General features: G+C 36.0%; 1 protein-coding gene across 13 annotated transcripts in view; it reads left to right on the top strand.

Moving 5' to 3' along the window:
* NIN (ninein) overlaps window positions 1-19,127 on the top strand; it is a 105,930-nt gene that overhangs the window by 75,222 nt on the left and 11,581 nt on the right. For 5 of the 13 annotated variants that reach the window (XM_028495850.2, XM_028495849.2, XM_028495853.2 and 2 more), the window contains 9 exons: window positions 1,343-1,558; window positions 4,332-4,445; window positions 7,372-7,494; window positions 9,918-10,031; window positions 10,835-10,981; window positions 12,225-12,404; window positions 13,426-13,575; window positions 14,533-14,580; window positions 16,057-16,158. In XM_028495850.2, the coding sequence (XP_028351651.1) occupies window positions 1,343-1,558; window positions 4,332-4,445; window positions 7,372-7,494; window positions 9,918-10,031; window positions 10,835-10,981; window positions 12,225-12,404; window positions 13,426-13,575; window positions 14,533-14,580; window positions 16,057-16,158 (1,194 nt within the window). Of the gene's footprint in view, window positions 1-1,342; window positions 1,559-4,331; window positions 4,446-7,371; window positions 7,495-9,917; window positions 10,032-10,834; window positions 10,982-12,224; window positions 12,405-13,425; window positions 13,576-14,532; window positions 14,581-16,056; window positions 16,159-18,913; window positions 18,975-19,127 lie in introns of all 13 variants that reach the window. The other 8 variants (XM_028495847.2, XM_028495848.2, XM_024118464.3 and 5 more) reach the window with 3 other exon arrangements.

Below are 19,127 nucleotides of genomic sequence, written 5' to 3'. Positions count from 1 at the left end.
AATCTCAACAATATGCAATTGTGTGGGGAAAAGCCATTTGAGAATCTATCTGAAACGGTCAAAAGACAAGAACATCCTGGGAAAAGACTATTTTCAGCACTTGAAATAGACAAGGTGTTAACGTCCAAAATATATTCTGTACTCTTACAAACAAATTGCAAAATGGAGTAGAAAAGTGAATAATTTATATGATTGGTCAAGTCAGAAAAAAAGAAGAGAACATACAAAAAGATGGTTAGCCTCATTAGTAATTAGGGAAGGGCAAATTAAATGTTTCTTTTTTTCACCTGTCAGATTAGCAAAAATTAAAGATTGATCTTGTCTAGTATTAAAAAGGGAATGAGGAAACAAATATACTCATACATTATTGATAGGACTATAAGTTGGTAGTCTGTGAGGAAGACATTGTGGGGATATCAATCAAAACAGTAATGTATATGCATACCTTCTAACCCAGCAGGCCTACTTCCAAAAATAAGATCCTAAATACAAAATGCTACCATGTGTAAATGAATTTTCCAAAAGATTGTTTTGTTTCTATATAATTAAAAGGAAAAATGATAATAAACCTATATGTCTATTAGTGTGGGAATGGATAAATACAGTATGGAATGTCTTGATACATGGAATACCCTATAGCAGGGGTCCCCAACCCCCGGGCCGTAGACCACTACCGGTCCACAGCCTGTTAGGAACCAGGCGCACAGCATGAGGTGAGCGGCGGTTGAGAGTGAAGCTTCATCTGCTGCAGCCCATCGCTCCCCATCACTCGCATTACCACCTGAACCATCCCCCTCCCCCCACCCACCACCCACCCGTCCCTAGCCCAGGTCCGTGGAAAAATTGTCTTCCATGAAACCGGTCCCTGGTGCCAAAAAGGTTGGCGACCGCTGCCCTATAGCCACTAAAAATATAGCATGTGGTGGTTTCTGAATGCACCGATTTGGAAAGATAAGAGTCTGTAAGATATTATAAGTGGAAAGAGCAGACTATCCAAACATCTGAAATAATGCAAATTTTTGTTCTAAAGAAGGAAAAAACTACACGTATATAGGTCTGTATATGCATAGAAAACAATCTGTAGGGATACGTACCCAGCTATGAACAGTGGCTACCCCTATGGAGTGGGATTGGACAGAGTGTCTGTCACTTCTTCATACACTTCTGAACTGATTGACTTTGTAATAATGAGTATGTATTTTTTCTGCTATTAAATGTGTGTGTGTATATGTGTGTGTGTGTGTGTATAACTTTACATAGAGAGGGTAAAACAATTAGTCTCAATATATTTTTAGCAGAAGTAGGATAATTAGTTTTTAAGACTTATTTCAATTTTAATTAGATTTCAGAATTAAAAACCAAAAACCAACAGTTGGATTTGGAAAATATGGAGCTTAGCCAAAAGAATTCTCAAAATCAGAAAGAACTGCAAGAAGTTAATCAACGTCTGGCAGAAATGCTAAGTCAGAAGGATAAAGAGCCAGGACACAGTACATGTGAGGAATTGGAACAAGAAAAGTCTAATCTAAAAGAAGAACTGGAACACTGTAAAGTGCAGGTATGGTCTACAGCTACTCTACAGCCTTTCTGGAGGAAATCCCAGTAAATAAAAGAAATGCTTGTATTTAATTTCTTATACATAAAGTCCTAATTATTAAAACAGTGTGGTGTTCGCACATGAATAGACAGATAATTGGAAGAGAAAGTCTAGAATTAGACCCAAATACATATGGAAACTTAGTATATAACAAAGGTAGCTTCTCAAATCACTGGGGTAAAGATGGACTTTTTAATAAGTGGTGCCTAGATAACTGGGTAGACAATTGAAAATAAAATTAGATCCATATCTTATACCATACATAAGGGTAAATTCCAATTGGATTAGGAGTCTAAATATAAAAGGTAAAACATACAAGTACTAGTAGAAACCAGGCAAATTCATCTTTAGGCTTGGTGTAGGGAAAGGCTATGTAACTATGACTCATGAACTTGAGGCAAAAAATGACCTGATTAAATTTTTTAAATTTTTGCATGACCAAGAAAATACCATAAACAAAGTCAAAAGACAACTCACAAAGTGGGAGAAAATATTTGCATCATATACCGCCAAGAGTGGAGCTAATATCCCTACTATGTAAAGAACTCTTAAAAGTCAAAGGGCGTAGGAGCAAAATCTGATAGCCCAATGGGAAAAAAAATACATGAACAAAAATTCACACACAAAAAAACGAGATAAAAATGGCCCTCAAACCTTGAAAAAATGTTCAAAACTACTCAGAGAAATGCAAATAACACTGATATCTCATTTCTCACCTATGAGATTGGCAACGATTTAAAAATATAACAACATATTCTGTTGGCAAGGGTTTGGGAAAACAGGCACTTTCATACATTGCTGGTGGAATATAAACTGATATTGTATTTCTGGAAGGAAATTTGGCAAATCTAACAAAATTACATATGTACTTACCTTTTGTCCTAGCAATCTGACTTCTAGGAATTTACCCTAAAGATATTCCTCTAAAAATATGAAAATTCACCACAAAGCGTTGGTTATTCATTGCAGCATTGTTTGTAACTGCAAAATATTGGAAACAACCTAGATGCCCATACATCGGAGAGTTGTTGGATAAATGTGATGGGTATAGCCACACATGGAGTCGTATTATACAGCTATAAAAAAAAAAAAGAAAAAGAAAGAAAGAATGGACAAATGAGAAAGATCTCTTGGTGTGAAATGATTTCTAGGACATACTGTTAGGTGAAAAAAGAAGAGCTCAATAGAGTATCTAAGATAGTATGTCTCCGTCCATGTAAGAAAGAAGGGGATATTAGACAATACACATGTATTTGTGTAAAAGAAATACAGAAATTTATGTAAAAGAAATATGGGGATGATAAACCAGATAACTAAAGAGATGGTTACCTATAGAGGGCAAGTGGGAAAGGGATGGAAGAGAGGAATGGGAATATGATAGAAGGAATGAGGAAGGGAGTGACACTTCTGAGAACATTTTCACATAGCTCTGACGCTTAGAACCGTAATAATGTTTTATATACTCTTCGCATACCCCCTCAAATAAACACACAATTAAAAGCAATCCAAAAAACAAAGATGGGGGGATACTAAAATGGAACACAAACACTAACAAATGAATCTAACTGTATTGTAAATGGATAACATAGCTACAATGTGGAAGAAAATAAGTAATTTAGAAATTAGTATCTTGACTTTGTACGGTAGGGTTAAGACAAAAGAAGTGTACATAAAGGCAATAATAATCTAGTCAGTAAATGTGTTTCTCACACGGGTGTTTGTTGGTAATTCTGGAACTACTCTGTGTATACTAGAATTGAACAAATAAGTAAACGTATTGTAGATCATAAGAACTGCATTTCTCATTTTTGGAAAAGGAGGTTGCAAGTGGGGAAACTGAGAAAGCTAAAATGAACCCTCTGATATTGGATTGGAATTTGAGGTATTAGTATAAACTCGTATTTCTTAATATATAGACAGATAGAGATACAGAGATGTAGATGTGTGTATGTGGATCGAGTACCCAGATCTTGGTTTCTAAACACTATTCTTGTATCAGAGGAGCCCGGGCTACTTGGAAAAATGATTGCTCCCAAGGCTGGGGCAGGGTCAACTCAAGATGAGCCTGGAACGTCTCATGGTGTCAGAAAGAAAAAGGTGCCCCCCAAAAGATGGGGCATGTCAAAAGGACAGGGCACAACCTGAAGAAGCTCCTAATGGCCAAAGCTGGAATAATTTGGTCAACAAAATAAAGCATAGCATAAAATAAGTATAATTATCAAATGCAAAATAAAATAAATATCTATAGGTCCATACTGTTATAAAAAAATTGAATATATAAATAATGGGGGGAGAAATAACAGCTCTTCCTTACAAGAGAATTCCAATTAATAAATGTAGGAAGAAAGAAGAAAATAGAAAGTCTTCATTAGGCAAACACCAGAGTAGTAATTGTTGTAGATAAAATCCACTGATAGACACTAAAATCAATAAGCAAAAGCTTAAGGAAAAACACTATTTGCATGGTCTCAAAGCATCTCCCCCCAGAGAAAGATAGCAACTTTACAGTGAAGAAATCTTCAAAAACGAACTTAGAAATCATGTTCATGCCATTTTAGTGGAAAGTCTTTTAAAAGATAGTTTTGGTTAGTTCCATTGAGTATAAGGACAAATGATATTAAACAGTGTGTCGTTGAATTTGTACTAGTGTTTCCTTAATGCTGCCTTTTGTGAGCTAAGTTTCCCCAGGCTAAATGAATATGTGTATTATATGACTTTTAAAATTTTTTCTTAGTCTTCCACTTTAGTGTCTTCTCTGGAGGCAGAACTTTCTGAAGTTAAACTACAAATTCATATTGTGGAACAGGAAAACATCCTTCTCAAAGATGAACTGGAGAAAATGAAACAAGTAAGATCGTGTGTTGCTTAGGTGGGGACAGGAGGTATGGGGGGGGCTCATAGAATAATATGCACCTGATGGTCTGACTTTTCTAGCCACCAAATGTCCTTTTTACTGAGTCATGTTAACTAGCTTATTACTTAGTAAAGTTGAGGGCTTGCAGTACAAGTCTATTTATAAGGGCGCCTATTGCTAATTCTCTAAATGTTGTTCTAGTTATGTAACTTACATGTTGTAGACTGACATTCTGTTACTATAAATGAACCATAACCACTTCAGTTTAAGAAATTTGTTGCTCTACCTTCTCCCGGCCAGATATTAAATAATATAAATTTGTCTAAAAAGATGATGACTTTCTTACTCATAACTTTAATAACTATTCACCCAGATTTGTGAGACACAGGTGAAGCTGGTCCCTCATCATCCCTTTTTCTCATAGTGAGTTTGAGGCATCTATCTTGGGCAGAAGAGTAGATTCTAGAACATTATCAGGGATGCAGTCTCACCTATGAATTTGGCTTTAAGAAGCACATTTCAAAGTTTCAAACAAAGACCTAATTTTAAGTATAAAAGAGGGTTCACCTTAATATATTCTGAACGTTGTCCAATTTTATTCTTTATTCTGAATTTTTCAATGAGCACATGAATCCCTCAGTTTGAGCAATCCTGATTTATACTAGGAGAATTTAGTTTTTCCATTTTATTTATTTGCTTCACCAAAGGATTACTTTAATATTATGATATCCTTAGATTATAAAATTCTCTTATACCTATTCAGCCTATGAACATAAAGGTGTCCTTCTCTGAATGCTGAGTCTGTACCACTGAGTGTGTTATGTTCATGTTGATTCCTAATTGACACCTGTAAGTCTTGATTTCCTAATAGGATTATAAGACTCTCAGGGAATTTGTATCTCTTACAGTGCGTAATACAGTACTGGTACCCGATAGGTGCTTTATAAGAACCTTTTCAAGACAGATGCTGCTATGCCAAGTTTATCTGTTCTGCCATAGCAGAAGCTGTCTGTCCATATAAACATTTCAAAAGTTAAAAGGCTGTTCTGTGGTATATAAGTATTCCAGAACTGTTATTACTAAATTCATCCTAATTAACTTGGGCATACTTTTCTCCTTTATCATTTTCTGTCTGTTGTTCAACCTTTCAGATGATAATGGCGGATTCCAAATCCATAGCATGGGAAGTGTATGCTTTGTGAGTTTGCCAAGCTAGGGATCAGAAGAAAAGGAGCCGAGTTGGGAGTAAAATAGTATGATGAGGACATCATTTGGCACATTTTTATTGCATATTTTTTTGAAGCATTGTTATAAATAGTGAGATGGAAAAACAGTGAGCCCTTTTGCTTTTGGTGGGCAGTTGTTCAAGGCATCTGGACTCTTGGATCACAAGAGTTAAGATGGTGTCAGCCCATTGTTGCTTCCATACAGCTTGGACCTAGAAAGCCTGTGCTGCTCTGTATGACATAATAATTTCTTGTTCACAAAACGTTTTTATTTGTATTATCTGTTGCACTGAAAAGAAACACGAATAGCATCAGCAGTAGTCACATACCAGTCTGTAGACACCAAAATGATACCAGGCTTTGTGAGGGTCTGGGGATGGGGTAGTGAGCAAAGGAAAAAAGGCCTGTGTTAATCAATGCCCAGGTTCTTTACACTTTCCTTCATCCTTCTGACTTGTTTAGATTTGTAAATTATGCTGGATTTGTTGCCAGTTGAAGACAAGATTCAATCCTTGAAGTCTATTTTGTCATACTATTCCTAAAGCTAAATGTAAAAGAACTTCAGGTAAAAAGTTGAAAGATGGCCATAAAATCATAATGACAATAAATAATTGAAAATTGAAAGCCAAGTGAAGTAGAGGGAAATTGAAAACATATGAACTATGGGAAGGGTTAAGAAGTGTAAGAAACAATCAGTCTCCTTAAAGCAGTGGTTGTGGGGAGGTGGACATTGCTCCCCCACCGCAAGACATTTAGCAATGTCTGGGGATATTTTGGGTTTTCACACCCAGTGTATGGGGAGGCAGGCTGTGCTACTGGAATCTAATAGGTAACACCAGAGATGCTGCTAACCATCCTACAGTGCATAGGACAGTCTCCCACAGCAAGGAATTACCTGCCCCAAAATGTCAGTAGTGCTAAGGCTGATGATGAAAAGGAACAAAAAGTTTTCGGTTTGTCTTGATGCCATGAAGTGCAGAGGAAGAAGCCAGTGTGTCCATACCAGCAACCTTTTTCTTAGCAAGTCAATTTAGGCATCTTCCAAAGGGAAGAGTATGCAGAACGAGCTGAGAAACACTGCTTGATTTATCTTTAAACTTGCCCTTGGGACTTCCCTGGTGGTCCAGCGGTGAAAGACTTCGTGCTCCCAATGCAGGGGGCCCGGGTTCGATCCCTGGTCAGGGAACTAGAGCCTACATGCCACAGCTAAGACCCGGCACAGCCAAATAAATAAATAAATATTTTTTTTTAAAAAAGAAAAAACTTCCCCTTTTGTTGGTTGATACATTGTACTTGGTTGATGCCAATTCCATAGTCTTGATTGAAAAAGATTTTTTTTCTAGTTAAAAAAGCATGGGGAAAATGTTTTGTGCTATATGTACACAAGTTAAATTGATGACAGAATGGCAGTATGTTATTTATTTTATCCTGAAGGTAAAACAGAGAGCTAGGACCATTACTTAATGTCTGGTTGATTTTGTCTAAGCAGACATTTCAGCAGTCAGTTGGAGAATAGAGAGAAGCCAGCAGGGAACGTTTTGTTAAAGTTAATTATAGTCCCCTAGAGTTTATATGTCCTCGGAAATATCTACAGATAGGGAAACAGCAGCAGCCATGAAAATGTCCTGTTTATAAATACATCTTTTTAAATACAACCATGAGACGTGATGGGTGGGCTTGTTTATCTCTTACAGCTGCACAGATGTCCCAATCTCTCTGACTTCCAGCAAAAAATTTCTAGTATTCTAAGCCACAATGAAGAACTGCTGAAAGAAAAGGAAGCTCTAAGTGAAGAATTAAATAGCTGTGTTGATAAGGTAGTAAAAATAAGACTTTTTTACCATCATTGGACAGTGTGTACCATAATGAGCATTTCTCTAATGCCAATGGCACATGGGGGGCTACATGTTAGCCTAAAAGTCTCCTAGAACAGCATTTTGTGACCTTAGAGCTCCTGAAGCCATGATTTTTTTTTCTTTTATTGAAGTATAGTTGATTTACAATATTGTGTTAGTTTCAGGCGCATAGCAAAGTGATTCGGTTATACGTGTGTGTGTGTGTGTGTGTGTGTGTGTGTGTGTACTTTTTTTCCATTCTTTTCCATTATAGATTATTACAAGATATGGAATATAATTCCCTGTGCTATACAGTAAATCCTTGTTGTTTATTTTAGATACGGTAGTGTATATCTGTTAATCCCATACTCCTAATGTATCCCTCCCTCCTCCTCCTCTTTTGGTAACCATAAGTGTGTTTTCTATGCCTGTGAGTCTGTTTCTGTTTTGTAAATAGTTCATTTGTACCATTTGTTAGATTCCAGATATAAGTGATAGCATGTAATATTTGTCTTTCTCTGTCTGACTTCACTTAGTATGATAATCTCTAGGTCCACATTATTTCATTCTTTTTTATGGCTGAGTAATATTCCATTGTGTGTATGTATCTTCTTTATCCATTCATCTGTCAGTGAACACTTAGGTTCCTTCCATGTCTTGGCTGTTGTAAATAGTGCCGCTATTAACATTGGGGTGCATATATCTTTTTTAATTAGAGTTTTTGTCTTTTCTGGATATATGCCCAGAAGTGGGATTGCAGGATCATATGGTAACTCTATTTTTAGTTTTTTAAGGAACTGCCATACTGTTCTCCATAGTGTCTGCACCAATTTACATTCTCACCACAGTGAATGAGGGTTCCCTTTTCTCCACACCCTCTCCAGCATTTATTATTTGTAGACTTTTTGATGATGGCCATTCTGACTGGTATGAGGTGATACCTCACTGTAGTTTTGACTTGCATTTCTCTAACAATATTGAGCATCTTTTCATGTGCCTGTTGGCCATCTATATGTCTTCTTTGAAGAAATGTCTGTTTAGGTTTTCTGCCTAGTTTTTGATTTGGTTGTTTGGTGTTTTTGTTTTTTTGTTTTGTTTTGATATTTAGTTGTATGAGTTGTTTGTATATTTTGAAAATTAATCCCTTGTTGGTCATATCGTTTCTGCATGTTTTCTCCGAGTCTTCAAGTTGTCCTTTTGTTTTGTTGATGGTTTCCCTTGCTGTGCAAAAGCTTTTACGTTTAATTAGGTCCCATTTGTTATTTTTGCTTTTATTTCTTTTGCCTTGGGAGACTGACCTAAGAAAATATTGCTACAATTTATGTCAGAGAATATTTTGCCTATGTTCTTTTCTAGGAGTTTTATGGTGTCATGTCTTACATATATGCCTTTAAGCCATTTTGAGTTTATTTTTGTGTATGGTGTGAGGGAGTATTCTAACTTCATTGTTTTACATGTAGCTGTCCAGCTTTCCCAGTGCTGCTTATTGAAAGAGACTCTGTTTTCTCCATTATATATTCTTGCCTCCTTTGTCCAAGATTAAATGACTGTAGGTGTGTGGGTTTATTTCTGGACTCTCTATTCTGTTCCATTGATCCATATGTCTGTTTCTGTGCCATTACCATACTGTTTTCATTACTATAGCTTTGTAGTATTGTCTGAAGTCTGGAAGGGTTATGCCTCTAGCTTTGTTCATTTTTCTCAAGGTTGCTTTGGCAATTTTGGGTCTTTTGTGGTTCTGTATAAATTTTAGGATTATTTGTTCCAGTTCTGTGAAAAATGTCATTTGATAGGGATCACATTAAATCTGTAGATTGTTGAAGCCATGATTTTAACAGGAGTCTAGATTAGTTGTTTAATAAATATTAAGTATGGTAATATAAAGTTTGTCTTATTTTAATAAGTAACTATGCTACTTAATATATATTATTTAAATGCATCACTATTCTACTTATATATAATATAAATATTATGTATTTAATAATCTGAAATCCATTGCATAGACACTTTTTTTTCTACTGTATTTTCCCTAGCAAATCCAAAAACACTGCCTTTGTGCACACACACATACACACACACACATACACGTATAACCGAATCACTTAATAGGCATTCCATATTTTCCCATTATGGCACACTCTTGAGATTTCTAATTGCCTTCCAGCCCACCATGTCTCACCCAAAAACATGAGGCAATGAGAAGGAAAAATTGAAATCCCCAAAGAGAAGAGACTCCTCAAAATTAAAGGTACAAAGGGAGTCAAGGAAATGTCTCTCTTTTACCTTGTCTTGATTCCCTATGTAGAGAGATGGTACTTGATCTTTTCAGTATAAGTGAAGGCATGTGAAATGAGGCTAGACATGTTTGTAGAAATGCTGTTACCTCTTTTCTTTTCCTGAATCAGTTGGCAAAATCAAGTCTTTTAGAGCACAGAATTGCTACTATGAAGCAAGAACAGAAGTCTTGGGAACACCAGAGCGAAAGCTTAAAATCACAGCTAGTGGCTTCACAGGAAAAGGTATGTGGACAATTCTTATTTCATCTGCACAGTTAATATTTTCCTGTATCTCCCAGCAGAACTCCAAGTGGAAAGAATGTTCCAGGTGGATGTGGTCTAAGAGGGCTCAGAATGATTCAATTTAACTAATATTTGACACGTTACAGTATAGTAAAATAATTTGAACAATGTTTCTCCCCAAGTTCATTATTATGAAATAATCATAAGATTATCTCATCATTATGAGATTACTTATTTATGAAAGCTTGAGAATAGTGTGTAAAAATGACTGCTTATTTCTAATTTAGAATTAGGATTTCTAAGGCAGGTTCATGCCCTATTATAGATAAAGCTCTCTATTAACATTCTGTTTACCAATTTAAATTTTTTTAATTTGAAATATATATGAGCTGTTAGCATGGAGTAGGGTTCTACAAAGATATGTTTTTATTTTCATCTAAGAGGTCCTTTACATACCAACATCACAGTCTAAAACATAATTTCTACAAAGTTCAGTAAAATCATCTGTCGTGATGCCAGTTGGTATTCCTTGGTTCTGTAAGATATCACTTGGTAACATACCAGATGACTATACCAGCAATACCTTGCTCTAGGCATAGTTCATTATTGTCCTAAATATAACTTAACATCCTGTAAAGATACATAATATCCTAGGTTTGCACTGAGCAACTGAAAAGACCTGGATATAGTAAGTAGAAGCAGAAGGGACCTTGGAGTTCTCGTCTTAGCTCATTCATACATGGACATGCTATAGGTGAGACCATGTGGATTTGTCACAGTGTATGACTGTTCTTATGATGCAGGTTCAGAATTTAGAAGACACCCTGCAGAATGTAAACCTGCAAATGTCCCGAGTTAAGTCTGATCTACGAGTGACTCAGCAGGAAAACGAGGCTTTAAAACAAGAAGTGATGTCTCTACACAAGCAACTTCAGAATGCTGGTGACAAGGTAATTTCTTTTCTTCTTTATTGAGATATAACTTTATACAGTAAAGTGCATAAATTTTAAGTCTATAACTTGATTGTTTTTACACAGATATATGTATGTATACATAAATATACACAGTTATAGGTAAAATATATATGTATGTTTGTCTTTGTGTAACCGCCACCTAGCTCAAAATAAAGAACATTTCCAGCACCCAGGACGCTCTCTTGTGTCCCCTTCAGTTGATAACCCCAAGGGAACCACTTCTTTACCTTCTGCCACCATAGGTTAGGGATGCTTGTTTCTGAACCTCACATAAATGGAACCATAGTGACAAGGTAATTGTGCAAGTCAGAAGACCATGGCTGAGTTGTTTTGTAGTAATAAAACAAAAACATTTTGATGTTGTAGAAAGTAAGTCTCATTTTACTATATCACAATGCTGTTTCATCTGTGTGCAAATAAATTAAGAACAATGTATGTAAGTCAGTCTTGGGTAGATGTTAAGACTTTGTCCTACCATAAAAGTAGGCACTAAATTCAGCTACTTTATCTCTTGGTGATACTTTTTTTTAAACTGTGTTTTTTTTAAAAAAACATAATAGTTGCTTCCATTTTTAAAAAATTACTTCTGGGCTGAAAATTTTTTCAAAGTGAGATTGTACCTTTTTTCTCTTTCCTTTTCATGTTTTCGCTTAAAAGCCAAAACATGAAACAACCCTTTTTTTACCTTAAAAAAAATTTTTTTTAAAGCATTTTTCAGGATCCAAAAAAATCACCGTGGTAGCTTAAAGCATATTCCTGAGTTCAGGCCTCAATTATATGGATGATATGTGCTTTGGATTCTAAAAAAGGATATGATTGCATGTGTGAAAATGAAAGTAGAGTTTAGCATGTGAAATCTTTCAGGTTAGCAGTGCATTTCAGAGTTCTCTGTGTTCTCTGTTAACCAAAAGAATAGTTATTTGGGTTCAAAGCATAACTTCATAAGAATGAGGTAATTTTTAGGGTCCCCAATCTCTATGCGCTTGGGTCCTATATGGAACTGGGACTTGCCCTACAATCATCTAAGCTATTAGATGTGACGGGACTATTTGCCAAAGACCATTTTAAACAGAGAGTTTCCAAACCATTTTTTAAAAATCAACACTCAAGAATATTGTTTTACTTATGTCTGGATATACATGTGCTCACTCTCATTAGAAGATGCTCAAAAAAGAAATCAGCTTGTTTTTAAGGCTTAACTCTACAATTCTCTCTAAAGAACTGGGCCCCAGAAATAGGCACCCATCCATCAGGATTCCATAACCAACAGCAAAGGCTGTCCTGGGACAAGCTGGATCACCTGATGAATGAGGAACAACAGCTGCTTTGGCAAGAGAATGAGAGACTCCAAACTGTGGTACAGAACACCAAAGCGGAACTCATACACTCCCGGGAGAAGGTAACTTGAAAAGTTGTACATGGTGGCATATGTTTGTAAATGAATGTTTGATACAACTGCAGTGATTCTAGGGTATGGATTTGAGTATTCTGGTGTGGCAGACTTATTTTAAGAATGTATAATTTATCATTTACTTGCAATATAATTTTATCATGCTATGTTTATATAATATTTTTCATTTTGTATAAGCAGTTCTATATTAAAATCTGTGATTTTATGAATGGAAATTATGTTAACCACATATTCCTCATGCAAATAGGCTAGCCGCCAAGACTGGTAGTACAAAAATGGCAAAACTAAACTCAATTCTTGTTGGTCTAACTTCTTGTAAGAGAAAAGGTGCCCCTTTTTAAAGACTCAGCATTTCAAGGCTAGAATGGTCTTTAAATATCATCTTTTTCATCACTAAGCTGATGTTTAAATTCTTTACCTCTGCTAAGTAGTTGACCAACTATGTTTAACCTATGCTTAAATATCTCTTTTGAGGAGGAACTCTCTTAGGAGTCACAGATATTCATTTAGAACACCTACCATGTGCCAGAAACTCTGCTATCACTGAAGTTGCAGTGTTGAACAGACTAAACATGGTCACTGTCCTCGTGGAACTTAGTTGATGTAAATGCATTGTTTCAGGTGTGAACAGTCCAATACAAAGTCAATGGGACTGTCACCCCCTTCACTCCTAAAAGTTATGCTCATGTCAGAGCAAAGGTGCCTACAGACTATGTTTTTTTGGCAGCCACATCACACTATTGACTCCCAGTTGTTTGGCTGAGCCAGAAGTCCCTTTGTCCTTCTCTGATCCTCAGTGTTGCATCAGACTAAAAATAGATTTACCTAGAAAGGATCCTTTGAAATCGAAAAAAGTAAGCTTCAAGAATTGGCAGACTTGACTGGAAAAAGTTTTCTTAATAGAACAAAACCCAAGCACTGAATACAAATTTTCCTTATGTTCGCTTTCTGTTTTTCCTGGCTGGGTGGTTATATTAGCATTTCTTCCTCTTATACTGGTTCTTGTTAGGTCCGTCAACTGGAATCCAACCTTCTTCCTCCTAAGCTCCAAAAACATCTAAACTCATCAGGTACTGTGAAGCCCACAGAGCAGGAAAAGTTGAGCTTAAAGAGAGAGTGTGAACAGTTTCAAAAGGAACGATCTCCTACTAATAGGAAGGTGAGTTTTTGAGAGTTAATACCAAGTGGCTATGTTCTGACTGTGATGCATCCCTAAGTGTATGTTTCTTCCCCTGCATGCTTCCAGGAAATGATTACAATGGCATATTTTGGTTCTTCCTTATATCTATGCTTTTGTAATCTTGTCAAAACAGTATCATAGTTCTTTTTGATTGAGTGACCGCTAAAAAGGAGCACTTTAAGTTTTTATAAAGAAGATGGTTAATTATCTTCATTAGTATCATAAGCTTCTATAAGTTAGTAAAACATATATAGCCTGAATATTAGGAACATCTTAATATGGTCTGTATTAGTTAACTATTGCTGTGTAATAAATTAAAACAACAAACATTTATTGTCTCAGTTTCTGTGGGTCAGGGATTTGGAAGCAACTTAACTGAGTGGTTTTGGCTTAGGGTCTTTCCTGAGACTGCAGTCCAGATATCAGCTGAGACTGCATTTATCTGATGGCTTCACTGGTACTAGAGAATCCGTTCCAAAGTTATTCATATAACTGTTAGGAGGAGGCTTCTGTTCTTTGCTAGCTGATTGCCAGAGGCTCAGCTCCTCACCACCTGGGCCTTTTCTCAGGATGTGGCAATGAATGATACGAGAGAGAGAGGTCCCAAGAGACCACGATGGAAGCTGTAGTATGTTTTATTTGCTAATCCCAGAAGTCACACACCATCATTTCTGCTGTATTCTATTGGTCACACAGACTAATCCTGGTGTAGTGGGGAGGGGACGAGGCAAGGGTTTGAATACCAGAAGATAGGGATCACTGGGCACCCTCTTGGAGGCTGGCTACTACGTGGTTAAACCTCTGTAGCATGACTCAGTTTGTTTTCTATTCTTGCTTCCATGAAGTTAGAGTTCTAGGCCAGTGTTACTGTGGGAGTTCTTGTTGTTACCTGTTTTCCTTTATTTTTCTAAACTAAACTCAGAGTTTTCACTACAGGCACACCTTGGAGATATTCTGGGTTCAGTTCCAGACCACCACAATAAAGTGAGTCACACGAAGTTTTTGGTTTCCCAGTGCCTATAGAATTGTTTCCACTATACTGTAGTCTATTAAGTGTGCAATAGCATTATGTCTAAAAAAACAGTGTACCTATTTTAATTTTAAAATATTTATTGCTAAAAAATGCTAATAGCTATCATCTTCAGCAAGTTGTAGTAGTAACATTGAAGATCACTAATCACAGATCACCGTAACAAATTAATAATTAAAAAGTTTGAAATATTGTGAGAATTATGAAAATGTGACACAGAGACACAAAGTGAGCAAATGCTATTGGAAAGATGGCAGCAACAGACTTGCTCGACACAGGGTTACCACAGAGCATCAATTTGTAAAAAAAACTCCGTATCTGTGAAGCTCAATAAAAGCGAAGTGCAATAAAACAAGGCATGCCCGTACTACCTTCCTCTTCTGAAAATTATGGTTTGTTTAAAAATCTGGAAAGGATGATGAACGGTCATTTCCTTTTGTTATAAATATTTCCAAAAAATTTTTTTAACTTTGTGAAAGTTATGACCATTGGCAGTAAAGAGACTGATTGGGCTCTAAAGCTGAAATGTCATTTAAGTTTAGGTACATTCAAGGAAACGTTTCAGAAAGACATTGGGTTTCATCTAGCTGCTCACCAAAGGAAAAGTCTAATGATAGGTTTTAAAATAACAGTGAATTTAAATGTACTTAGAAAGATTACACTTAATTCCATTTAACAATTCTTGCCACCCTCCTCAGTTCTTTTTGATGGAAACAAAAATCAGCACTCTAGAATAGTATCATATGTTTTCTACTTAGCAATATGCTGAATCCCAGTGTCCTCTAGCTCATTAGATTCTCCTAAGAGTCTGTAATAAAGAGAATTCCAAAAAAGGATACTCATAAAATCTTCAAATTTCTTCTTTAAAATTGAGAAAGGAGCTAAATCAGGTTCTATGTATTCTCAGTTTTAAACCTCTAAACTTTGCCTTAAGACAAGTTTTTCCCTACTGCAGATCCATAGTAGAGGATCATGAAATCAATCTAGTTAAATACCATCATTTTAAATTATTAAACTATACTAGCAAATATCAGAGTGCATGGCTCATGGTAAGGATAATTTCATGAAAGTTTTCTCTTAGTGATATATACTTATAACTGATTATGCATATATATATTTATACACACACACGTGGGTGTGGGTGTTTGTACTGGGTTGCAAGAGAAAATGTGCTTCTTACAGTGAGTGGCATTGAAGTTTGAAAGCTACCTGCCTTAGGAATCTGTTCTATGTGAGGAGTGGTGATTAAAGCTAGACTACCTAAATATAGTCAGTGCACTGAATTATATTGTTTGTTGTTTTCCCGCGATGAATGAACCGAGTTTTCTTCCAAGAGTTGAGATTTGTGACTAGCGTAAATTCGTCAAAATAAAGTAGAGCAACTCAAGTGTTTTGTTTTTGTTTTAAGTGAGTTTTTTGTTTTTTAACAGGTTAGTCAGATGAATTCCCTTGAACGAGAATTAGAAACAATTCATTTGGAAAATGAAGGCCTGAAAAAGAAACAAGTAAAACTGGATGAGCAGCTAATGGAGGTAAGTTTTTAAGCAAATGGCCTTAGCTATGAAGAATATTTTAATCCAGGAATGAGCCATTTGTTGAGAGAGACTAGCATAGCATTAAATTCCTATTATGAAAACAGTGAAAATCTAAGTACATTGCCAAGCTGGATTCTTTGGTCTGTCTTACCAAGTTTGATAGATATTTTTGCTAATTACACAGCCATAGGAATATATACTGCTTCACAGAGGAAGGAATAATGTTGACTATCCTAAAATGCAAGGACCTGTACCTCAACAAATTCAAGTGGCAGGGACTCTGTTCAGTACCGACCAAGAGGCTCAGAGCTCTCTCGCCATTGCTGTGGTTTTAACAGTTTCCTGGTACCTCCCACAGTGTACTGTTTTATAGATGTGATTGCTCTGTAACAGCCTGTTCAGTTGGGAAATGCATGCAGGGAATTTAAGAGCATTAGCATTTAGAGGTTTAATTTTCAAGTGTTGCTGTTGTTCATTACTATATTTGTAACTCAGCACTGCCTTGAGAGAGGTACATCTGATAAATATAAAAGTGGATTTGTAAAACCTGTCAGCTTGGACATTGAGTTTCCAGTCTAATAGATTGCTTTCTGAATACCAAGCACAATTATAGGATGTAAAACAACTTATGTAAAGTCCTCCTTAATAAGTAAAAATTTCATTGAGATACTTTGCTTTGGGTAATGAAAATATTAATTAATCCAACATTTAATGACCTGTAAAATTTATATAAGGTATAGAGGCCTGGGTAGAAAATGTCTTCGTGCTCTTAAAAAGTATTATGTATACAAATATTTTAAAGCCAGAATTATAGGAAGGAAGAGAGATATGTAAATATTTTCTTTCATGAAGCTGGATACATGCAAAGGTAAGTTTCAATAGATGCTCGGTTTTTAGATATGAAATATGGGCAAACATATCACATTGATATTTAAATGACCGCTAAGGTTTCTGTCAATTTTATGTACTCTGATTTACCCACTAATAGGGAGATTAGTGAAACTATAAAGAGTGAAATCCAAACCATTTTTTATTCCTCTGACAGCGTATAATAAACATGTTTAAAACCGTGGGCTGCGGGGCTGTGTTTAGATGTAGATATGCTTTTCTGATGAAATAATTATATACTCTAATGAATAAGATATCTGAAGCTAAGCGTGACATGTCTGGTACCTGATTGAAAAGTAATAGGGTATACTTAATCACTGTCAGATTCTCTCCAAATGCTCTGCCAACAGGCCAGTTCTTCTCCCACCGTTCTCTCTGGCCTCAGAAGCCCCCTTCTCTCCCAGTCCTACTTTACATGATTATTAATCATCATAAGCAATTTCCCCTCATTACTCTTCTCCCTGATCTAGTAGTAAATATTTGCTAATGGATGAGGGAAATTGAGTGTTCTTTGCACTGGAGCTGGAAAAAGAAAAAGCATGAATTTTTAATTGGAACACGGAAAAGAACATCTCATACACTGTTCTAATTAAAGTTTCATTAGAAATAAGACTGAGCTATGAATTCTGTACAGACATATAAATTCGATTCTTCAGCAGCTTTATTAAATGTAATTCACACACTACGCAATTCATCCATTTAAAGTGTCTAATTCAGTGGTTTGGGTATATTACATTATTTTTTAAATTGTGCTAAGTATATATATATAGATAGATATAAATGGTTAAAATGACAGATTTTGTTAAGTGGCATTCAGTGGCATTAATTACTTTCACAATGTTCTACAACCATCACCACTACTTCCAAAACTTTTTCATCACCCCAAACAGGAACTCTAACCATTCACCAATAACGCTCCATTCCACCTTCCCACCAGCCCTGTAAATTGGATTTTTATTTATGTTATGATATCTATAGATTAGGCCAAATTTGAGGATGAACAGTGGTTTTCACACCATTTTTTATGCCCACCGGACCTGAGGGATAGGTACATGCCTCTCACTCTGGCATGGATTCTCATCGGGTTTGGGAGAGAGGCAGTAGGCAGGCAGGGAGATGTTCCTACATCAGAATCTTTGGGATCAAGGAATTTAGGGAAAGCTTTCTAGGTGATTCAATCTGATGTGTGCACCCCCTTGGGTGAAGGGGTATCTCCTCATCCCTATATGCCAGTTTGAAAGTCACTGATGTAACATAATACATAGCCCTACCCCAGGGTAATTAAAGATCCCAAATCACTAGACAAGAAAATGGAAGAATCTGCCTCCCACTCCAGGGTTTTTTTCAACTATATGAAGCAGGGTTCTATAAGTGATTCATTTTGATCACTCAAAAACAGTGTTATAGACTATTAGCAATTCTTAAAGTCTGTTGTGTACCTCTTAGCCAACAGTTCAGACACTTGAACAACAAAAATGTTTTATAGTTTATATTCTGCATCTCCACATGGCAAGGTATTTAACATCAGGTCCATTCCATAGTGGACTTGAAATCTTTTGAATTATTATATTGGGATGGGTGGAGGTAAAGGTAGCAAGCTCGAAAACCAACCAAATTGCAATAGATGAGGAAGTGGCTGCAGAATTAGAGCTGTGAGACATTTTAATATCTGTAAAATTTATATACAGAGAAATGTAAATGTTCGTTCTTTATAAGTTCCTACTGACTAGAGCACATGTGGTCAGGTATATAATATACCCAATTTGTACTGTTCTTTCTCTTTATAACTCATATTTTCTTCCTCTTTTTATAACTCCTTAATTCTCTTTTGTTTTTGTTTTATCTGTGGCTAACCTGTACCTAGAACTCTGTGGTTGGAACTAGCAGAGAAGGGTGCAGTTCTCTGCCTGAGATAGTGTGTGAAGGTAGAACATTCTTTCAATGAATTTCATGGCATGGAGACATCTCATTAAACTCCTTGTTCATGTAATCATTTCTACTACTATGACAGTTAATAAATACTTAAGGTAAGAGCCAATATTCATTTTCATTTTGCTTTAATTTTGGAATATATCTGT

Source organism: Physeter macrocephalus, chromosome 11, assembly GCF_002837175.3.
Source record: "Physeter macrocephalus isolate SW-GA chromosome 11, ASM283717v5, whole genome shotgun sequence".
NCBI lineage: Eukaryota > Metazoa > Chordata > Mammalia > Artiodactyla > Physeteridae > Physeter > Physeter macrocephalus.
Note: the sequence above shows the minus strand (reverse complement) of the source record. Positions and strands in the feature narration are given on the sequence as shown.